The sequence below is a fragment of the Pogoniulus pusillus genome, chromosome 16 (assembly GCF_015220805.1).
Source record: "Pogoniulus pusillus isolate bPogPus1 chromosome 16, bPogPus1.pri, whole genome shotgun sequence".
Lineage (NCBI taxonomy): Eukaryota > Metazoa > Chordata > Aves > Piciformes > Lybiidae > Pogoniulus > Pogoniulus pusillus.
The window spans coordinates 10441202-10463725 of NC_087279.1; the positions used below are offsets into that span (position 1 = coordinate 10441202).

The 22524-nt window shown below is 37.7% G+C and overlaps 2 protein-coding genes across 2 annotated transcripts in view; one reads left to right on the forward strand and one right to left on the reverse strand.

Moving 5' to 3' along the window:
* Nucleotides 1–22524, forward strand: part of CENPP (centromere protein P) — a 135112-nt gene that overhangs the window by 81812 nt on the left and 30776 nt on the right. The gene's annotated exons all lie outside the window — the stretch shown is intronic.
* ECM2 (extracellular matrix protein 2) lies at nucleotides 1442–20653 on the reverse strand. The gene is made up of 10 exons (XM_064156380.1): nucleotides 20466–20653; nucleotides 16842–17159; nucleotides 11769–11957; nucleotides 10029–10517; nucleotides 9622–9737; nucleotides 8367–8502; nucleotides 7318–7475; nucleotides 4789–4928; nucleotides 3024–3350; nucleotides 1442–1853 (listed from the first exon to the last, which is right to left on the reverse strand). Exons 2-10 carry the CDS (start codon nucleotides 17134–17136, stop codon nucleotides 1646–1648), a joined length of 2058 nt encoding a protein of 685 aa, XP_064012450.1. The 5' UTR covers nucleotides 17137–17159; nucleotides 20466–20653; the 3' UTR covers nucleotides 1442–1645.

Consider the following 22524-nt stretch of genomic DNA (forward strand, 5'->3'; position numbering starts at 1 on the left):
CTTTTCCAGCCCAAATGTTTGTGTGATATCCTGTCTGTTTATTTCTTTATCATGATAGTGTAGCTTCTGAGAAAACATCTAAAGTGTTCATATATTCTATCTATAATATGCTCAAAATGATCTTTGGAGGCACTTCACTGGTAAACATCATCTGAAGAGGATGCTTGTGCTGATTGTATGACATCTGTTGGTAGTAGGTTGAGAAATGCACAGTGAAACTTTCACTGCCAAAGCGAGGCAATGAAGTTATAGTTCAAGAATTAATGGATGTCAGAAGGATTTATGACATGCAGTTGCTTACAGCTTTTATATGTCTTAAAGAAATTCAGTCCCTGTATTATGCCATTTCATCCCTCGTTTTGATCTGTTCTGAAGAGGAAATAATTAGGCAGCATACCTATGGTGCTGAAGAAAGCAGTACATATTTTCTTTATGCCTCACAGAATAGCACAGGGAAAGTGGAAAGTATTCGTGAGAAGCATAATGACTTGCCAGTGATCTGTAATCCTTTCCTACCACCCGCCTACTCTTTCAAGAAAGGACCATGGAACACAAACCCATGAAAGATGCTAGAGCTTCTTTCCATTTTTACTGAAACGATTGGAAAATTAGTGAAATTGTTCTGGAAATTAAAATATTGAGTAGTTTTTTATTAAATGTTTGGCCACTTTAGTGAAAGAATGTAATATGAAAGTCTGGAGTGCAATATTAAAAAGGCTTCTTGTCTTCAAGAGACTGAACTCTGTTCTAGGGAAACAGAGCTCTGTTTGTAAACATTACTGCATACCTAAGGAGATAGTCATTTCGAGTGTATTACTGAAACTGTTTTATCACCCTGAAGTGGTGATTTACTGTCTAGAAGCTTTCAAAGAACCTATAACTGAGTATTTTGTACTTTTAACGTAGTCTTATCAGTCACTTAAATGAGCAACATTATCCTGATCCTATGCAGTGTAAAAAGATGTTAATTTGTGGGACCTATCTCTCACTGAGTTTAAAAACAAAGTAAGATCGAAACAGTTCAGTAAACTTTGCTTAGAAGTTTATTATATACAGAAATTAATTCCCTGTATTCAAACACAGAATCTGGGGAGTTTTCAGGATCTAAAGCAAACAATTTCAAGTTTTCCATGAGATTTCAGTTGGCAGAGAATTTTTCACTGCAATTTGTTTGCTAGAAACTCTAGTACCATCAGTGTACTAAGACATTTGATTCTTGCACTGGAATGTTCCCAGATGAAGGGCTTTTATTTGTGTAATGTATAAAGTTGATGTCACCCTTTAAAGTATTTTAAGTTCAGTTAATCAGATGAAACAAGACTAAGCTGAGGGTTTGGTTATATAGCCCTTTTCTAAAACCTGATCTTGTGGAGATCTATGTGGAGCCACAGTTGTGTAAGGAAAATTTCTGTCAATAGAAATAGAAATCTAGGCCATAGTCTTGAGCATAAATTCACATTTAATGTTTTTATAATGAAATGATGTTTAAAAAATGCACTACTACCTTACTTCAGTATATCATCTACTATATCTTAATCATAGTAGTAAGAAGGGTTTAGATCAGAAATAAACAGACCTGTTAGTAGCAGAGAATAAATAAAACTGTGTTTCTAGAGGGAGGGGATACAATGCAAAAGTTGGGTGTTTATTTGGTCTTCTGTGGTTTAAGAACAACACTGCAGTAGGATCTTATGCATGAGAATGCATGTGGTGAGAGCTGCCTTGTGTTGATGTAGTTGTTTTCAAGGTGAACGTGTTCCAAGTGTGACTCTTCATTTTCCTCTTCTTCACTGTTGTCATGAACATCATCATCATTGATGTGACGCCTGCAGATGCGTTCCGGAGGGACTGTCCTGTGACATTATGAGAGGAATTATATGTTAATTACTCAGGATAAGTCATAACTTCATACTTGTTTCAGAGATGGTGTTTATTCAGTGATTTGGAAATGTTAATTTTGTCAGTAATTTTTCCTCAATAATTTATATATTGAGGGTTTTTACAAATCACTCTTTCAAAAATTTTCTCCTTGCATTGTTTCCTCATACATAGTTTTGCTGAGGGAAGTACTGCTATGTGCTGCTGAACAAAATCTCTTAACACACATAAGATCCTCTATTTACTCTTGCCCTTTACTCTGCTCTTGTGAGACCCCACCTGGTGTACTGTGTGCAGTTCTGGAACTCCCCGCACAAGGACATGGAACTGTTGGAGACAGTCCAGAGGAGAGCCACAAAGATGATCAGAGGACTTGAGCAGCTCTGCTATGAGGACAGGCTATGAGATTTGGGGCTCAACAGCCTGGCCCAAGTACTATTGCAGATTGATTTGCTGGAGAGAGCTGCAGCTCTGCACCTTTCTGAGCATTTTCAAGAATTATAGAATCAACTAGGTTGGAAGACACCTCCAAGGTCATCCAGTCCAACCTAGCACCCAGCCCTGTCCAGTCGACTAGACCATGACACTAAGTGCCTCATCCAGGCTTTTCTTCAACGCCTCCAGGGATGGCGACTCCACCACCTCCCTGGGCAGCCCATTCCAATGGCAAATCACTTCCTCCAAAGAACTTCCTCCTAACATCCAGCCTAGACCTCCCCTGGCACAACTTGAGACTGTGTCCCCTTGTTCCCTCAGCCTTCCCTCACAGGGCTGTGTTCCAGGCCTCTCACCAGCTTTGTCACTTCTCTCTGAGCATGTTCCAGTATCTCAACATCTCTGTTGGATTGAGAAACCCAGAACTGGACACAGTACTCAAGGTGTAGCATGACCAGTACAGGGGAAGAATAACCTCCCTTGTCCTGCTGGCCACACTATTCCTGAACTAGGCCAGGATGCCATTGGCTCTCTTGGCCACCTGGGCACACTGCTGGCCACTTGCCTTCTATCACACACAGATGTACTGCTGTGGAACATTCAGGATTTAGCTGTTCCTTCAGAATTCTTTTAAAATTAATTCATTTAATTCAATTTAAATCATACCTTGTGATATTTGGCATTAATGTAACAAAGAGCTTGAAAATTACCTTATTTTATTATTGTTCAGTCTTAGGAAACGTAATTTTCTCATTTCATTGATTCCAAATGGCACAGACTTTAAGTCATTGTGATCCAAAAACAACTCTCTCAGAGTGTGATATGCTCCAAAAAAAGATACTGGATCTATTCCATCATCAGTAAGTTTGTTAAAGGACAGGTAGAGGTACTCCAACCCTGGCTTCATGTGACCAAACACATATCCTGGAATTCTTTCAATCTGATTTCCTATAAGTACTAGATGTAGTAAAGATTTTGGCAGGTAGGAGGGGACGTGATATAACTTATTAAAGGAGAGGTCAATTGATTCCAAGTTCCTGCATTAAAGAAGAAAACAAAACAAGACAAAAAAAGGATTGAAACATTATAGCATCCTGCCTTGTTAATGCTGCTTTCTGGACAAAACAGTGCTTAATATGATTACTAGGAAACGGAATGCAAAGGGAAATTTGTTTCTGCCAGTGGAATGGAGTGCATTTTCTGGAACATAGACACGCATAATTACTCTAGGAATAAAAAGAACTGAAATAATTATCAATCAAGCTAAATGATTCTGTTCAAGGGAAAAAATCTCCAGTAATGAGTGCAGAGAAAAGGTTGAATGGGGAAACTCAAGGGACTAATTTGTTGACGGACAGGCACTGCTGAGTTGCAGTAATGAGTTACAAGGGAAAACATCAAACAAGCTTGGGACGTTAGTGGTTATCCCACTGACATGGGTTTCTAAATGTTGTTCTGGACCCCCTTTGAAATGGAATTGTTTTCTGAATGGCTCCTTTCGAATCAGTCCAGTGTGCTTTATTTCCAGAGATGAGAGAAGCTGCTCATGAGTGGTGTTGTTTTCAGATGGAGCAGTTTACAAGTCTAGAACTCAGCTGGCAGGCCTGGAGCTGATGGTCACGGCAAGGTACCTATGTAGATGAGCAAATCACCTACCAGGAGAATCAAAAGCAGTACTGTCAGTACTGTCTTTTTTTTTTTTCCATTCTTATTGCTTACTCTGCTTATAGTATGGAATCATGGAGTGGTTGGAGTTGTAAGGGACTTTCAAGGTCATCTGGTTCCAACGCCATTGCCATGGACAGAGGCACCACCTGCTAGACTAGACCCCATTCAGTCTGCCCTTGAAAACTTCCAGTCTCAGAGCCTCCACAGGTTCTTCAGGCAACCTGTTGCAGTGCCTCACCATCATTGTGGTGCAGATTCTCTTCATAATGACTAATTTAGATCTACCCTCTTTCATTTAAAACTGCTACTCCTTATCCTGTCACCATGCTCCCTGATGAGAAGTCCCTCCTCAGCCATCCAATAGGCCCTGTTATTCTTACACAGTGTGGCTGCACAATCCTCCCTTTGTTTGAGTTACTTTTATGGTTTTTAATCCACTGGGAAATAAGGCTAAGACAATATTCCATTATTTTTAACTTACCTGTGAGATATTTAAATCATACCACATTATATAATTGTATGGAGCACTGATGACAATTAGCATTCATTTTTTTACTGGATGGTCAGAAAAAAAGACTTTTGCATTGGCCTAATACAGATTTGAGGTGTAAGATCCTTTTGTTTGAAAGCTGATAAATATTTCCTAGGTTATATAATTTAAGCAAAGGAAATTAAGACAAACTAGCTAAGAAAATCCATCAAACCTGACTACCATTTCACGTCAAATGTAAAGAAGTGCAAACATTTCATTATCTGACTCATTAATAACAGAAACAAATAACTGTGTTTTAAATTATTTGTACTTACTCTTGGTTTATCCAAGCCAAAGGTGCTATTCTGTGCTCTTCTAACTTGTTATGCTTTAGCACAATGACATTTAAGTTTCTTGTATGGTTAAAGCAAATTTCTGACACCTCTTCAATTTGGTTGTTTTCCAGGTATAGTTCCTGTAAGTGCATTTGAAAAGAAAATCTGTGAAAGCAAAATAGGCTGTTTGTTCCCATTGCAGATTCAAAAGTAGCTGTTAGCTGTCCTCTGTATGACCTGATTTATCTGCTAATTTATGAATCTGAGTCAGAGTCAGTTTGTTAGCAGTAGTGTGACTGTCAGGAACACAATTACTCAAAGCAATTGTTTTGTTTTCTCATTTGTGAGAGTACAAACTGCTTTGAAAGATCAGATGGAAAAAGAGTTGTACCTTTCATCTTGCATAAAGTTGTACAGTGCAAGAGTCTATTGTGTGAGAGGTGAGGCTGACAAAGTAGGTTTGGGTTTTTTTGTCTTGGAAAGCTATTAGTGAGAAAAATACTGCCTTGCTGGGTACTTGTGAGAGTTGAAACTTTCAAATATGTAGGAATAGAAAACAAGACTTAATGTTGTGAGTCTGTATCCTATTACAACTGGCTTGTAATGTAGGAGAAGAAAGGCATGACATAAAAGTGGAGCAGTGACTAAAATATATGTAGGACCTGGAATAGAATTTAGAGCCTGTAGAGGAAGGCTGTAGGAAAAGAGGAAAACCATAGAATCATTTTGGTTGGAAATGACCTTTAAGATCATGAGCTCCAGCCATTATCTAACTCTACCAAAGCTGGTGCTAAACCATGTCCCTTAGCACCAAATCACTGCCTCTTTTGTACACCTTCAGGGATGGGGAATTACTTGAATTATTCTGGGAAGCAACTTTGTAGCCTGAAAGTATTTGTTTGTGAATTTATTAGGTGTTGGTTTAAAATTAGATATTCCCAGAGTACAGAAAGTATAGAAAAACTGGCCAGGTGTCCCTTGTTTCAACAAGAAAAGATGAAATGAAAAAAAAAATAAAACAAAAAGAAAAATATAATGTATGAGTGAATGGGTAGTGGAAAACTTTAGGCTGAAGTAAAGTTGCAGGCAGAAGCTATAGAAGAAGCTAATGTTACAGAAAAGATGTAGCTGGGTTTGCTAGATTTGGATGTCCTTTTTCTGATGTTTTTTACCTTCCTTATATATCAGAGACCTAAAGGATAAAAGGAAATAATACAAGTACAGTGAAATGAGAAAGAGCAAAAGGAAAGACAGAATCAATAAAGATGGTGAAATAGGTAGCAAGAAAGATATAAAGATTGAGGTAAGCAGAGAATGGAACTAGACAGAGATTTATAAAGGAAGAAGAAAATACCTTCTAGATAGCATCCCTGGAAAAAACAAGCAAACAAACAAAACCACTGCAACGAATCACATCCACATGGAAAACTATGAAAAGAAGAAATTCCCTATTACAAGAGGGATGTGGACATGCTTGAGCGTGTCCAGAGAAGGGCCACTGGGATGATCAGAGGGCTGGAGCAGCTCTGCTATGAGGACAGACTGAAGGAGTTGGGGCTGTTCAGTCTGGAGAAGAGGAGGCTCCGAGGTGACCTTCTTGTGGCCTTCCGGTATCTGAAAGGGGCCTACAAAACAGCTGGGGAGGGACTTTTTAGGCTATCGAGGGGTGACAGGATGAGGGGAAATGTAGCGAAGCTGGAGGTGGGGAGATTTAGACTGGATGTGAGGAGGAAGTTCTTTACCATGAGAGTGAATGAACCCTGGAATGCGTTGCCCATGGAGGTGGTTGAGGCCCCATCCCTGGAGGTATTTAAGGCCAGGCTGGATGAGGCTGTGGGCGGCCTGATGTAGGGTAGGGTGTCCCTGCCCGTGACAGGGTGTGGGGGGGGTGGAACTAGATGATCCTTGTGGCCCCTTCTGACTCTGACTGATTCTGTGATTCTATGATTCTAAAGTATTGAGACATAGAAGGGCCCAAAAAAGCAAGAGGATGATTAGACATAGGCATCAGAGAAGTACTTCTCAGTCTTTCAGACTAGACAATCTTTGTCCTTTAAACTTCCCTTATAACTCAGGTTTTCTAGATCTCGTTATTCTTGGTGCTGTCTTGTGAACTTCACTCTGTGGTAACCCAAAGTTCACAATGTTTTTGCACTCTTAAGATGTTTTCTGTTAGGAGAGTTGTGTGAATGATGTGTAACTGAATAGACAGAAGTTGTAGGCTGCCATATTTTGAGAGAGAGTACTAGACAGATACAGGTTTAAAAGATAACTTTTGAGATGGAGTTGGTATGTAAATAAATTTCTAGAAATAATCATTTAGAAACAAAGAATATTAGTGACTCTAGAAGCAAATTTATAAAGTTTATATTTAGTTCTACCTGATGACAGTAAGGCAGTAAGTGGGAAAAGAAAGATGGAGATGTCTGGGGAAGTGAAGCTTGTTTGGTTTGGAGTTTTTCTTACTTTTTGATTGACTTGTTTGTTTTGCTTGTTACTGTGTGGGTTTGTTTTGTTGGGTTTTTTTACCTCAAGAGTGACAGGAAGACCCTGTGGGATAATTCTAAACTTATTTCTTCCCAGTCGCAAATAAGAGAGAGTTTTCAAAGGGTAGAAGGCCAAAGGACTGACGTTTGCTTCACTGAGTTCGTTTCCTTCTAATTCCAGGGTGACCAAGTTCTTTAAACCTAGAGAGAGAAAGGTGGAATTTCTGCTAGTTAATGCCTGTTCACATCTTGTTAAAAATGCATATTTAAAATTTAAGTATCTTATTCCTCAGTTCAGTTCACAGAATGAAGAACTGCAGTGAAAGGATGTTCATTTGTTATCCTCATAATCATTGAATTTGAGTGTTTATTAGGTTGTAGACCTTGAGAGATTAGCTAGAGCTTTATTTCACAGAATTCATAGCTTTCACTCCCACTCAGAGTGAAAAAGAAGGCAGCCATAAGACTTTTGCTGCCTTTTGGGCCTTATTACCCTCTGAGTATGTGCTGCTGATGTTTGGAGTACTGTTGACCTTTGTACATTTGCCCAGTGATGTCCACAGACCTCCAGTTGCTTAGTTGGTAATGTGTATGTTGCTCTGATGTTGGACTCATGTCTTCCCCTGCCCTGTCAACCACTTACTGTACTGTGTTGAGATTACACTCTTCCTTCTCACCAGCCATCCAAGTGCCAACTATGTTCTACCTTAAACTCCCACTATATTCTATCTGATTTTTCCATGCACATCAAATTCTGTTCACTTCTAAGCAATTAAAAAATAATATTGTTTCACCACACAAAGTGATCAGACTATGTGTCAGGCAAGTAGATGTCTTCACATTTCAAATCCACCTCTACTTAGTCACCCTAAATATAAACTTTGGAAGAGCAGACATTGCATGAGAAGCAAAAATGTAATTTTTAAATTTGCTATACAAATCTTTCAGGGTTTGTTACCTTGTGAAAACAAAGCACTTAAAAGATAGCAGTTCTTTTTCTGATTATATCAAACCAGCTGCATTTAGCTGACCATTCTGCTTCTCAAATTAATTTGAATCTTTTCAGATGATGAGTATTAGGTTTTTAAATACCTTGTAAGCCATCTTCATCAATGGCATGAAGTTGGTTGTCGTTTATTTTTATTTCCTCCAAAGTTGATGGCAGTCCAGAGGGAATATGTACCAGCATATTTCCATCCAAATACAAACGTTTTAGCTTTTTCAGGAGCTTAATCATAGGGAAGAAGAAGAGAAATATTATAAAGGTGTAAAATATATGGTTGAACATACAGAGTATATCACAGAGTGTTAGGGATTGGAAGGGACCTTGGAAGATCACCTAGTCCAACCCCCCCTGCCAGAGCAGGATCATCTAGAGGAGGTCACAACATTTCTTAAATACAGGGGCTTTGAAGCAGTACACTAGTATTCAGTGGTTCAAATTTAGGAGCAGGTTTGTCAGTCTAATGAATCGATTTCCTTTTGCTAAGTATTACAAAGATGCCAGTTAACATAATGTGTAACTGGAAGAGCTTGACTGAGCACATAAGTGTTCCACATGATCATCCTACAGCTATCCAGTCATGAGTATTTGTATTACTACTGCTGTCTCTGAATCATGTAGGTGTTGCCCTACCACACTGCTGCAGCATTTGAGAGTTCAAAGCACAAACCTTTATAGATTGTGTGTTTATACTCTTCATTTGTGAGCAAACTGATGCTTTTCTGTAAATCAACAAGTTTAGTTTACTCAAGTGCAACGACAACTTTTTCAGTGGCCTAAGATTTTTGTGGCTTAAAAGAAAATGGTTTAAGCATCAGCTTAAAGGAAAATGGCTTGAAAAATTGCCATATCACTAATTATGCAGTAACCAGCATTTCTTGAAACAGCCAGAACAGCTGACCCGAGTTGGCTACAGGTGAATCCCTGACAATGAACACCAGGCTAAGTATAAAGGGGGAAACTTCCTGAGAACAGGAAACTTTAATCTTGGGCTCCTGCTCTGGCTCCTTCTGACCTTGCTTCTCTTGTTCTCCCACTCCCAAGGACTGCCTTTCCACTTAGTATGACCACTGGACCTTTGCTGGGCTGGGTATAACTTTATACACTTTATATTGCTATTGGTATTAGTTTGGCTGTTTGATTAAATCCATTTTCACTTAAACCCATGGGTCTTCTCCCCTTTTCCTGATTCCTCTTCTCTGCTGATGAGAGGTCATTGATGATAGAGCAACTGCTATGGTTTAGACCCAGATATGAGCTAGATATAGACAGATACTTAGACCAAAAAGCAGGGAAAACTTTAAACAATAATTATGGGATAGTAGCAAATTTCAACTTTCTTACTTTGAATGCTTGTGGACCTATGCCAGGAGAGGTAATATTATTTTTACTCAGATCAATCCATTCCAAATTAGGTATCCCATTGAATGCTTCATCTGAGATAGTGGTGATGCTATTTCCTATTCAAGAAAATAGTTGGAGTTATGCACTACAGAATTCATCTGTATTATATGTGGAAAATATGTTACAAAAATAGTTGTATTATGTACTAGAATTGTGTGTAGGTATATTCATTTTAGTATTTAGGAAGGAGTTCTAACATTTTTGATTCATTGTTTTAAAGGCATAGCTGTAAAATTCATTCTAAAACATTTCTGTGATAAGGAAGGACAAAGTTTAACACTGCTGCATTGGAGAGCAGACAGTGGTACTTCCTGAGAAAAATCATGCAATTTGAGCCCATTCTTTACCTGTAAGGTCCAGACTTGTTAGATCTGGATCTGAAATTGGTGGTATTTGTGTCAGTTTGGCATTAATACAGCTTACTGTGCTGTCTGAGGTGGAGCATCCAGATGGCAAAGGAGGAGGTTCTATGGTTGGAACAGGAATTGGGAAGTGAGATGGCATTCCGAAAGGGCCATCGTCTTCATCAATTTCATCTTGGATTTCTTCTTCTGCAGCTCTGTTCTTTGTGATAGGCTTCTTTTCTCTGTGGTAGGCTTTATGCTTCTGTCGATTTTTCTTGCCTTTCCTTTTTCTTTTCTTTTCATCCTTCTTATGACGCTTCTTTTCTTTAATCTCTGCTTCAAGCAGTTCATCTTTAAGCAGTTCATCTTTTTCAGTTTGAGTATGTGCTGATGACAAGACGTTGGTGTTATCGACGTCATTGGGTTCTGGAGAGTCACCAGAAAGCTCCCCTAAGTCATCCAGTGAAATAATACTTGAATCCAAAGAGGAGGCTAAGCAGAGGCAATGAGAACAACAAAAAAGTTGTCTAAAGAGGATACGAAACTAAAGTTTTAGTAAAATTTGTTCCGCTCATAAAATACTGTAACTATAGAAAAATAATATTGACCTTAGAGCATGCTTTGAAATTATGAAAATATGATCTTAAATTGCTGCTTGACCAAGGAACCATACTGTGACTGCAAAACCAGTGAGCCAAACATATAGGAGAGCTTGTGGATGGGTATTGATTCATTGCCTCTCCAAAAGAGGAGAAAATAAATACACACCTCGTGATCTTTCTTTTTGAACTAATGTGTTAATTTTTTATGTTGACAGACATGTCTAAAGAGGAAAAAGAATGTGTCTGAGAGTGGGAAGAAGGTATTTTGAGTTAGTTTCACAAAGGCTAAGATTTGCTTTGCTGTGCAAGGGATTGCCAGGTGTAGACATGACTGTAGGTAGGGAGTTTGCCTGGGAAATATCTTTACCAAAATGCTGTTTTCACTAGCATAGATGCACAAATGAAATCAAAGGGAGTCAGTCATCATGACTTTAAGCGCTACAGTGAATTTCTGTGATGTCTTTCTTTGGTGCATTTCTCTGCATGCACATGAGGTGAAATAATGTTTTACACTAAAAGGAGGTTTAGTTCAGTGCTTTGCAGATGTAACGATGTTAGGAGTGGGGGAAGGAAAACAGAGGTCATCTTTATCTCCTCTATTCCTTTTCTTTTTAAAGACAGTGATCTTATTCAAATTTTCATAGAGAAACAGTGAGATTGTAGTTCCCATGTTCCTCTTGCAAGTTGCCTTTCTTCTCTTGATTTACGTGAAATAGCTGCCTGTTTTTACACTAACAAAAATGTTCCAGTCTGTAAACTGTACATATCTCTAATCCATTAATAATACCTAGTAGTTACTGGTTGGTCCTTTGTAAATGAAGTGGGATATAGAAGATTTTGTAAAGGTAGGAGGGAAGAAGCAGAAGGGGGGTGGAAATAATGTAATTATCTGTACTATTGTATACTTAACATATTTTCTCCAAATACTGTATCAAACTCCTCTATCAGCCAGTGTACTCTAAGAAACTGAAGGCATCTTGGGCAGAAGTTATGAAAACCTGCTCTTATCACAACTCAGAACTTGTTTTCCCTGTAAAAGGATAATGTATATCTTGGAATCCTTGATGTCACTAAATGTCTGTATGCCAGGTTTTGCACGAGATATTTTTTTGAACAATAGAAGTATTATGGTGTACTGTACCAGTATCAGAACAAACTGGGCAGCATTCTCCTGCTGGTATAATGGTGTGGGGGCATTTTAGAGGGTGGCACATGGTTGTATCACATATCACTTCTCCTTTTGAACAGAGACAGGTAATGCAGGGTTTGGGAGACCAGACTGCTTTATCATACATAATCATCCCATTAGCTGTGCAGTGCCCCTTCTTTCCTAAGAAAGAAAACAGAAAAATTGAGTTAACTTAAACTGAAATAAAACCAACAGTGTAGAAAAATTGAATTATATAACTTAAATTGAAAAAAACCCAACAGTGTTTATTTAAAGCTTTGGAATGAAGCACTACTATTGTATTTTCACACTGCAAATCTCTAAAATCCATCCTAATTGAACTATCTTATACCTTATTTTGCAGAGATGTTTTTTTCTTCAGCTTATTCATAGTCTCTGATCTCTGTTTAGTTCTTGGCTTCTCAACTGTGCAGGCAGTTGAGGGGGGAGATGCACAATTAATCTGTATGTAGCTGTTACCTATTCACAGGTTCTCAGTCCCTCTAAGTGTCTGCTCCCTGTGTTTCAGGCAGCTGTCAAAATAGGTCTTTTCTCCTCTTCTTAGCCAGCTGATGAGGACCATCACCAGCTTTGTCTTCAGGAAGAACTGTTGAATTATTCAGGTTCAGAGATATTCCTAAAATGGGGAAATTAAATCTGGATGGTGAGTTTCTGAGGGTCTTTTGCATGGCATCTCCTCTTTTCTCCAGAAATCACAGATCTCAGACAAAGCTGTGCCTAGATGCATGTGAGAAAGAAGCAGAAGTTCTCTGTAGCACATAAATGAATCATGCAGAACTTGAGAATACGTTTTACCAAGAACTCTTCTGCTTCTCTTTTGTGCACTAGGCATCTTTTCTAATGTATTGAACGTGAAATGAGAAAGTTTTGGTAAGGCTCTGTGGAGCTGGAAAGGTAACAATATTCATTTCACAGCAACTGTCCATGGCCTGATGGGAGTAAAGTCCATTCTGTAATGGCTGGTGAGATGGCAAATATCTCCTCTTCCCTGTAACTTTATTAGGAAAAAACCTTGTGATAGTAAAGTAGCAAACTTGAATAACCTGTGCTAATAAATACCTTGTCTCCAAAGTTGCTGGAGTCTACCAACATTTTCAGAAAGAAATGCTTGAAGATATTTATTTTGTAACCCATACTTGGATATGCAGTAGGCAAGTTTTTTGGAGAGTGTAAAGCTTGGGAAGGAAACTATTCCAACTCTCTTTCCTTACGGTCATGCATCCTACCTCAGAAAAAGTTTCCCTGAGCAGGTCTCATCCAGACTCCAGGATAAACATTGTGCTTTTGTGTGATGCCTTTTTTTTTTTTGGTCTTTTGAGAGGAGAAAAGCCAAGGCTGAGATTCTTCATCCCATGCACATCTTTTCCTCTTTTTGAGCAAACCTTTGAAACTAGTGAGAATCTGTGCTCCCTACACACCTTTTTCTTTCTAATTAACGTAAGGACGCATTGCTGAAGTGTGTATTTCAGGCTGAAACTTCATTTTCAAGTGACTTTGAAGTTTCCTGCAGATAACTGTTTTTTAAAAAAATTAAACCCCCCCCTTTGACTTCCTGCTTCAGATGAAGACTCTTTAATGCAGTGGCAAAACCTTACCTCGACTGAATTTACATGCAAAAGGACTTTGGTTGTGATAGATTGCTTTTGGACGGATTGTTTGCAGTTTGTTTTTCCCATACCTCACCCCAGACCAGTATTGCTTGTTCAGTTTTAAAGGGAGGAATATTCAGGATAGTTTCCAAATATCCTGACATATGTATTGTAAATATTTGTGTTGAAATGTCTGTGGAATTAATATTCAACTCAAAATTGGACATTTTGCCAAGTCCTTCAAGGCAGTCTTACTATCATCTTCATAACAAAGATATTCTTTGCCCTTCTTTTTAATGACTGTTGGCTACAAACCTGTTTTCTGTAATAAATATTAATCATTAAGATCATCCTGCCTGGATGCTCCCCTATACTCCTTACATTTTGAAAAACGTTCTTTTGATTTAAGTGACTCTCAAAATGGAAAAGAGGAAAAATTAATCTTTTTTAATAGTTGCATCTTGGATTTTTTTTTTTCAAAATTCCAGGATATCTATGCATCATTTCAGCCACATGAAGTTGTGCTCTAATCAACTCAAGCCATGTTAACTGAAGGAGGAGATGAGTTAGTCCACGCCAAATGTTAGCTGGCTGTAAGTCCCTTGTCATTCTACCTAGGTATTGGTAGTCCAGCTGTTGCTGGATCCTGACTTCTGGTTTTTATGTGCTTGCCAGAAAGCCACAGTGTTTCTTTTAAGTAATCTCCAAAGGAAACACAAATAGAGCACTACACTTTCTCATATTAAACAATAAAATTTCAGCTGTTCCGGAGGAACATATCTGGCTTCAGAAGGAAATTCTTCTGAGCTTCCTTAAATTCTCTATTTTGTTTTAGTTACTGGTCTGAATCTGAAGCTGGTGCAAATTTTGTCTGATTAAGCATGAAAATATGGGTTATCAGGTCTTGGCCTCTGCAGATTCTTTAGCAAATTATCTCAGTTTCTTATGCACATGAGAGTTACTTAGAAAGGACAAGCATGTGCACTCAAAAACAGAGAGTTAGCCTTTCATTGCATTGCAGAACTGCTCTTTGTGCTCTGGAATAAACACAGTCTCTTTGAAACTCAGTAAAGACTGTATTGAGATGTTACTTCACTTCAGGATGGTGGTACAAGGAGGGAAAAGTGAGATTTGAGAGTGATTAGAAGTAGTGTGCATCCTATTCTGCACTGCTTAATGGGCAGACTGTAGTCTGTGATGGACAAATGTCTGAAAACTCTCTTATGTTGTGGTGATGTGTTTGATTTCTTTTAAATGGTCCATATGATTTTATTTTGCATAGAGGAAGGAAATCTGTCTAGTTACTGTTAAACTTCTCTTTAGCTCTATTAGTTTTTATCTTTCATATGCTATCTGTAAATAGATTTTTTTGGTTGCTAACAGTGAAATAAGTAGCTGGGAGAAGGAAAATTAAGCTTCTTCTATTGTGAAGCATGCTTAATAATAGCACTCTATTATTTAACAGGATCTGTTTTTTTCCAAATCTGACATTACCTTGTAAAAATTTTGAACTTTAAAAGCTGGACTAAAAAAATACCTTGTGGTTGAAGTCTTTGGCAGATGAGCGTAGGACTTTTAACCTTTGGAAATATGGTGTAAATGCATCCTGGAGTTCCAAATAAAATGAGTTCAGTGGCTTTAGCTCAGCTCTTGGATGTGAGTCCGGATAGAAAGAAACAAGAGGGGCAGGGAGAGGGAGAACTGTGCATTATTTCGGCATGACTGATGGTCTCTGACAGGGAGACTGGAATATTTTGCATGAAGTGCATGTGATTTATGTGGATTTACTCTGTTTCATTGTAAGAATATTTTTAAATTAAAGGTTTGACATTAGGGTGCATTAGAAGACTAATGCTGTAGTACACACTAGAAATGCTGTGGTCAAAAGCTCTTTCTACTTTCCCCATCAAAATTTCCTACTTAAAAACATTTGATTTTAAATGATTCAGCCTTTCTGAAAGTAAGGACTCACAACAAATACAATTTGTGACTAAAATATATTTTTCCACTTAAGTTGAGGCCTTTTAACCTAGTGGTCATATCTTTTGTGTGACACACTAAGAGGCTTAACTTTTTGCTCATAAAAATAGTTTATGGTCCTTTTATGCAGAAGTGTCCATCAGAGCATTCTTAGTTTTTGATAACTTTCAAGATAAAGCATAAGATTATTTTACTCAGTAAAAAAAAGTCCTGGCCCAGAATTTATCTTTATGGCTATTGAATGGACAGGACCCAGCATTGGTTTCTCGTAACTCCAACCTTTGAATTTCTTTCTGTGAAAAGAAATTATATGTTATAACACCTCAGTGGCTTTCAGTTGGTTAGTAACTGGAGTTTCAAAATCGAATAACCCTGAGAGTAGTATTCAGCATTTCTTTTCTTCAGAAACAATGCCTATTTTTAAACACCTTTTGAATCTTAATTTCCTGTTTGTGACATTGAATGTAAAATCACAAACATTCTAGAGAAGGGTTCTTTCACTCTTTACTGCACCAAGGACCAAGGAAACACCCAACAACTGTTGGTTCTTGATCTCTGTCTGGTCTTGCATCCTTTGAGCAGGTTGGTACAAAGACTGTGGCAGGTTCCAGTGAAAATCAAGTAAATAATGCTTATTGATTGTTTCTTAAGACATCAAGTCCTCCTCACTCCTTCAAAAAACCACAAAATACGTACTAGTGCAGCAATGTGAAAACCTCCAGGTCACCAAAAAGTCAAGTTTTATGTAAATCATGCTATTGAACTTCTTATTTAATCAATCAAGTTTCTCAATATAGATGGAACATTAAGAGTGATCTTGTGTTGAGTGAGTGGGTTTTTTTTCTCTTAGCTTAGTTTTTCCATCATAAAGTTCTTGTTTGTAAGGTAAGTTTTGTGTTGCAACTGTTACCAGGTTATTAGTTTACTTACAAATTAGAGAATTATTCCCAAAATATTGCACTTAGACATAGTCTGAATGCTGCTTTTCAAAAATACAACAACAACAACAGAACTTAAATCTGTTTGAAGTAACACTGCTATTCTTGGCACTAGAGCCTCAGGGAAATGTTCATTGACTTAGGACATATGGAGCAAGAAGGTCTTCCAAATGTCCTTAACTTGCTATACATTTCAAATTATGAAAATATCCCAATACATTTTTTTCTTAGTTAAGAAGGAATAAGAATGCAAAAAAATTGTAGAAAATATTATTGTTACCTGGAAAAGTGGAATTCTCTGTAAGACTTAAGCTTAGTCAATTTACAAGCTTTGTATGCTAACCACAAAATTCTAATGAAAGGCAGCAAAAGTAGGTTAGCAAAGATGTAACTGAGTTTTATTTCAGCATGGGTTGCAAGCAGAGCTAAAATAGAACTTTCACGAGTTTTTTCATTTGAAATCAAAAGTTATATTGACTTTATATATATATATACACTTCCACTCTGAGTAGTCTTACCTGGTAAGATGCTGTAACTAGATTCCTGTCCACCCAAACCTATGAAGGACTCAAATACTCCCATAACACCATCATCAATGTTAATAAGAGGTATGCTGGGTACTGCAGCCACAGGATCTGGAGGCCTAATCCTCTGCTGTCGTGGGGACCTGTGTCCTGCTGAGGAATTCGTTCTCAATCCTCTGTTGCGCATTCTCCTCCTCTGCCTCCTCAGATGGGCACTCATTTCATTTTGAGAAAAATCAATGCACAGAGAGGCAAGCAGGAAATAATAGACTAATGGTGTAGTCTGCATAATTTTGTGCGCCTCAAAGTATCCTGGAATGGGGGGAGGGGGCAAAAAAGAAGAAAATTAAATACCTAGAGAGAGCTTTTAAAATTGTGTTAGTCATATAGTGCACTTTTCAAAGCATGTCTGGTCAATATAGCCAAGCTGCCCCTCAAAAAGAAATTGATGAGCAATCGAGTAAGCACTTGTAGTTTAGTGATTATCTACCCTTTTAAGCAATAGTCATATTCATAGAACCATAGAATCAAGGAGGTTGGAAGAGACTTCCAAGATCATCCAGTGTTGGCTTTGAATCTGTGTTTGCTTGAGTTTAGATGTGCAGTGCCCACACTGTAGTTTAGCAATTGTTACTGCTTCCCCCAAGAGAGTTCTTGAGACCTGTAAAGTGTTTCTTCACTTACATGTTTTTTTCTAGGCTATTGTAACTTCTGTGCATGGGAATAGCAAAGGAACAGAAAAATACCAATTCATTTCTGGTCTGCTGCCCCAAAGTTTTTGGTTTATCACAATCTCCATAGATTAAAGGAGATTTGTTCTTTGCTTCCATTTCTAGCCATCCACCTCTTTAACAGAAGCTTTTTAGTTCTGCAGTAGAGAAGCTGCTATTTGTGACATCCCACACCTGCTTTTCTAGAGAAAGTTGTTAAGTGTAGGTACTCTCAAAAAAGTTGATCTATAATGAGTTGTGTTCTACATTTACTTTCTAAGAGATTAAAAGCTACCATAGAGCTTGAGCAGTCTTTCTCTGACATAAGAATTACATTTACTGTTACCAATAGGTGGCATTCCAAAACAGAGCAGTCAGGATTGAGGAGTATGCATAGAAAACAGTGGTTATACCACTGTGGAAATAAGGCTGTGCATGGCCAAGGTCATTAATGATTTGTCATAGCTCTGTTGGCAAAACGCTTTCAAAAAGGAAACACTCTTGTCCTGTGGCCTGTTTCAGCTGAGACTGCAGACACTAATGTTGTTCTGATGCAGAGAATTGCTAAAGAACTTGAGACTTAGAGCATTTAATTAATCTTTGTGTCCAAGATAAGATTTAGAGCATGTCAATGTTTTTTCCTTTAAGGAAATCTTGAGGAGATTAAAAACATTTCTTAATGTTCATTGTCTGGCTTTATATGTAGTCTTTCACTTTGGTGTTAGTCTTATAGTTACTTATAGTGTATAAATACAGGACAGTATTTCAGGAACATGAACTGTGCTTTTACCTGAATCAGTTTGGGGTTTTTGTAAGCTTGTGCATATTGGTATTTTCTGATTTATACAACAGGTAGCAGATTTTGATACAGTTGCCTAATTTTTGTTTAACATAAGTCACATAATTACATGGGTTTTGTGCTTTCTATGTGTTTTTGTGTTTTGAAAGGGAAAATTGACAGTAAATAAGCTTACAACAGTTAGGTTTTGTTTCTTTTTAATATTGTAGCTGGTGGTCAACTATTTTCATTTTTTAAATTGCAGAGTTTTGTTAAGCTAAACTAATACAGAGAATTTGAGGTGTCTCACACAAATGCACGTGTCTGATAGAATTGCGAGTTCTGAAATTAATCCAGGCTTTGGCTTACTGCTTTCTACCCATTAGATATCAGTAATTCCAAATGCTCTACAACCTTTTCCTTACAGAAATTACTGCCACCTAACAGATCAAGTAGCTGCAGAAGCTTGTGCTCTGCATTCATGCTGTCTGTTCTCTTCCAGAAAGTGCTTGTTGCTTAGAACTTTAGCCTGCAGCACAAATGACCCTATGTTTTTTGTTTCTGGCTTAGTTGAATGGTAATGACTGGCTATGACACACTAAACTTCTGTTCCTCAAGTTTGAATGAAACACACAAAGAGCCTTTAGGGAAAAGTGAATATACAACAAAAAGTCTTGAACATGTGCATTCATTCTGTTGAGTTAGTGACATCTTAATTGTGGCCACCTTTATATAGTATACTGTAATAGCAGCATAGCTGTGTCATTGCAATGCTGGTACATTATGTTGTTGCTTTTTTGGACTTTTAACCATTTCCTCCTTTTGTGACCAAAAGCATGTAATGGCATGGGTGAAATACTTTTCCATTCTTTATGTATGTATTTCTGAAAGTCAGGAGGTAATACAGGGTGAATTATATTACATCTGCTGTACAAACGATGTCACAGGGGATTGCTGTTAGCATCAGCATCAAGTAAAACTCCATACTAAATATTTTTAAATTAAACATTTTTTTCATTAAATACTTTTTAATTGCAAATTAAGAACAAAAGCCAGAAAGCACCTCCCCTCAAATAATATGTCTTTATAAACTAGTCCTCTTCATATATATGAGTTTAAATGTTATGTTTTCACACTGAGTTAAGTCTTCAGTACTGAAAGCTTAGTGCTGCTACTTTGAACCAAATGGTGTTCTTTGCATGCAAAATACTGAGCTACAATGGGAGTTTCTTTCCTTGGTTTACTTAAGTGCTGGCTCACATTTTAAGGCCCATATTGTTAACGTCATACCAGAAAAGGGCCTTACATGCATTGGGCCTTTACTGCCCATGACTGGAATCCTCAGTGTCTGTAAGGAAGTTATATATGCTATAGTGCCAGCCAACATTTGATTGAGGGAAAATTCAACATATTCAGTTTAGAAAAGTTTTGTGTGACCACATATCAAAATAAATTATAGAGAGCTAATATAATGAAATTATACTAATTTTGTGTTGCCAGATAGTCTCAACATGGCTGCACTGCTGTACATCTTTTAATTCTACTTGTAAACGTTCAGATCATGCATAGTATGTGGAAGCATATTTATTACCTTCACTTTTAGCATGCAATGTGTTCAAAAGTTTGTAGCTTTCAAAACGTTTATCTTAAGTTCAATATTTGTCATTTTGCTGTTATGTTAAAGGAAATGGTTAATTTTTAAAGTAGTGACCTTTTAGAAACACCAGAGCATCAAATCTATTAAATAATCTCTCTTTATCTGTTCAGGCTAAATTCAAACATGTTTCTAAGATGTCATGGTTATTTTTCACAACACACAGGAGTTAAAGTGATTTACCAAGGTTTTTCACATGCTCTTTAAATTTATTGCATAGAAACGAGTTACATTTAGCCATCCCTACACAACTAATTGCTCTTGCCGTTAGTTTAAGCTTGAAGTACGTGGCAAACATTCATTCCAAACAAGCAGCAGATAAACTGGTATTGCATAGTTTATCTAGAAAAGCATTCAAGTTCAAACATTGCTAAATACAGTTAACATTATTTCACTCACATTTGCAAAGTTAACAAGTAGTTTAAGCTATTCAACACCATGCTTTAAGCAGTAATTTAAAATGTAAAACATTTTACCTTGTAATCTAACCTAACAGCAGATTCTGCTTGGTGTCATTTAGTCTCCAGCTGCAAATGAAACAAAATCAGAGCGATATCTTTAAAACAAACAGAGAAACAGAAAGGATTGTTGAAACATGTTAGATGATTCCTTAGTTAAGTCTGAAATAGCTTCTTTCCCTGGGGACAAAGCGCTGCTCTGTTCTGTGTGCAGAGAATCAGCTAATACTGTTACTCGGAGAACTAAAAAGCTCTCTTAAGGAAAATGAAAAGCAGCACAATATCTTTGGTCCGTAGGCTGACAAGGCACAGCTGGAAATTCCCTTTCAGTACTTAAAAGCTGCATAAGGAAAACAAAATATTTTCAAAAGACATGAGGAATGTGCATTTTATTCAGTTGTGGTTTATGTATTTAGAAATTTAGCTTTCAGGTGGAGTGATTTTAATGTGTCTATATTGTTTTAGAGCAAATACATTTTAAGATGTGACCGTAATGTAAAAGCTTCTGTGAAAACCAGAACTTCTTTCTTCAGTTCCTATTTTTTTTAGTTCACTCCTGCCTTTACATCTTATAATCAATAAGCAGGAAACCTTTTTGTTAAAGCATGGAAAAATTTTCTTTTGTCCACTTAAACAGCAGTGATTTCACCATACGTTTTAGTTTATGTATGGAAAATAAAATGACTGAAGCGTTTTCTCATCCTTTTTTATAAGGCTAATTACATCCTGAAACATGATCCCAAAGTAGAGCTCTGCAAAAGCTGCAGTGGAGTTAGTAATCCAAATATGTGAGCTGAGTTGGGGGGAAGGGAGGGAATAATGGTACCTTACCACAAGTCCTTTGTGTGCCAGCAGAGCCTTTTCCTTCAGCCCTAGACTGAGTTTCTGCAGAGTGTCAGTGTTGGATGAGGTGATGAGTCTGCTTAGCTTCAGAAATGACAAATTTACCTGGTAGATGGAGTCATCTGAGTTCTTCTGACATCAAAATTTTGTTGTTTGCTTGAATTCATACCCTGAGGAACGTTCAGACAGATAGTCATGGACTGGTATAACCATTGAGTTAACCATAATTGTTAGCTGATGTGTGGTGGAAAGATACTGGGAAAACATATTGTCCCTTAAAATAGGCATTCAGTTCCTACTGGGCTTCACTTTGCAACATGAAAGGAGAAAAACTGCACTTCTGTAGTTGATCTGGAGCTGTTTAAAAAGAATGGAGACAGTTATGCTTAATAAATGGAGCTAGCATCTGAAAGGAGACAGATAGCACAGTTCAGTACCTGTGCTGAAAGCTTTGCTTTGGAAAGGGTGACTCAAACAACAGGACAACATTTCTTCTAGTACACGTGGGATAAAGAATAGCAAATTAGTTCCTTTTCTCATGTTTATATATGCCAGGTAAAAGACTTCATGTTTTTAAATGATGGTGTATTTAATAGAGACCCAAGTGACACCATTCACTCATTATATATTTAAATGCTGCTTTGTATGCTTCTGATCTCTGTCTCAGGACCATCTTCTAATAGTATTAAGGCACACATCTCCATAAAGCCTGCCTGTCCAGGACACAAGATCCAGCTCATGTAAAGCTCTGGTTTAATACATCTGCCTTGAGTGTGGAATCTGAGGTCACTGAATTCTAGCAAACCCTTAAAGCTGGCCTTTGTATCACCTGCGTGTGTTTTGAAAGGCTGACATCTTCTAGCAGCTTTCCAGAATGGAGTGGAACACTGTCCTGTCTTCTCTACAAAGTCACATAGTGCAAATCCCACATCCTCTAAGCAAACTGCAGGATATCTTAAGGTGTTGTTGAATTGTTGTATTGACTTCTCTAAAACAGATACTTTAGCATGAGCACTGAAGCACCAAGTCTTGTTCATGTCAAGGATCTAAGCTTCTCTGTTCATCTGTTACATATATATGGCGTAGTCTGTGTTCCACACAGAAGGCAATTCTGGTAAGCAAACTCTTCCTCTGATAATGTTGCTGCTTCTAATGTGTGAGTAGAAGTACTGGGGACATTATGGTTCTGCTGGTATCCATGTGTAGCCTTCCTTGTGGCCAACTTTAAATCGCT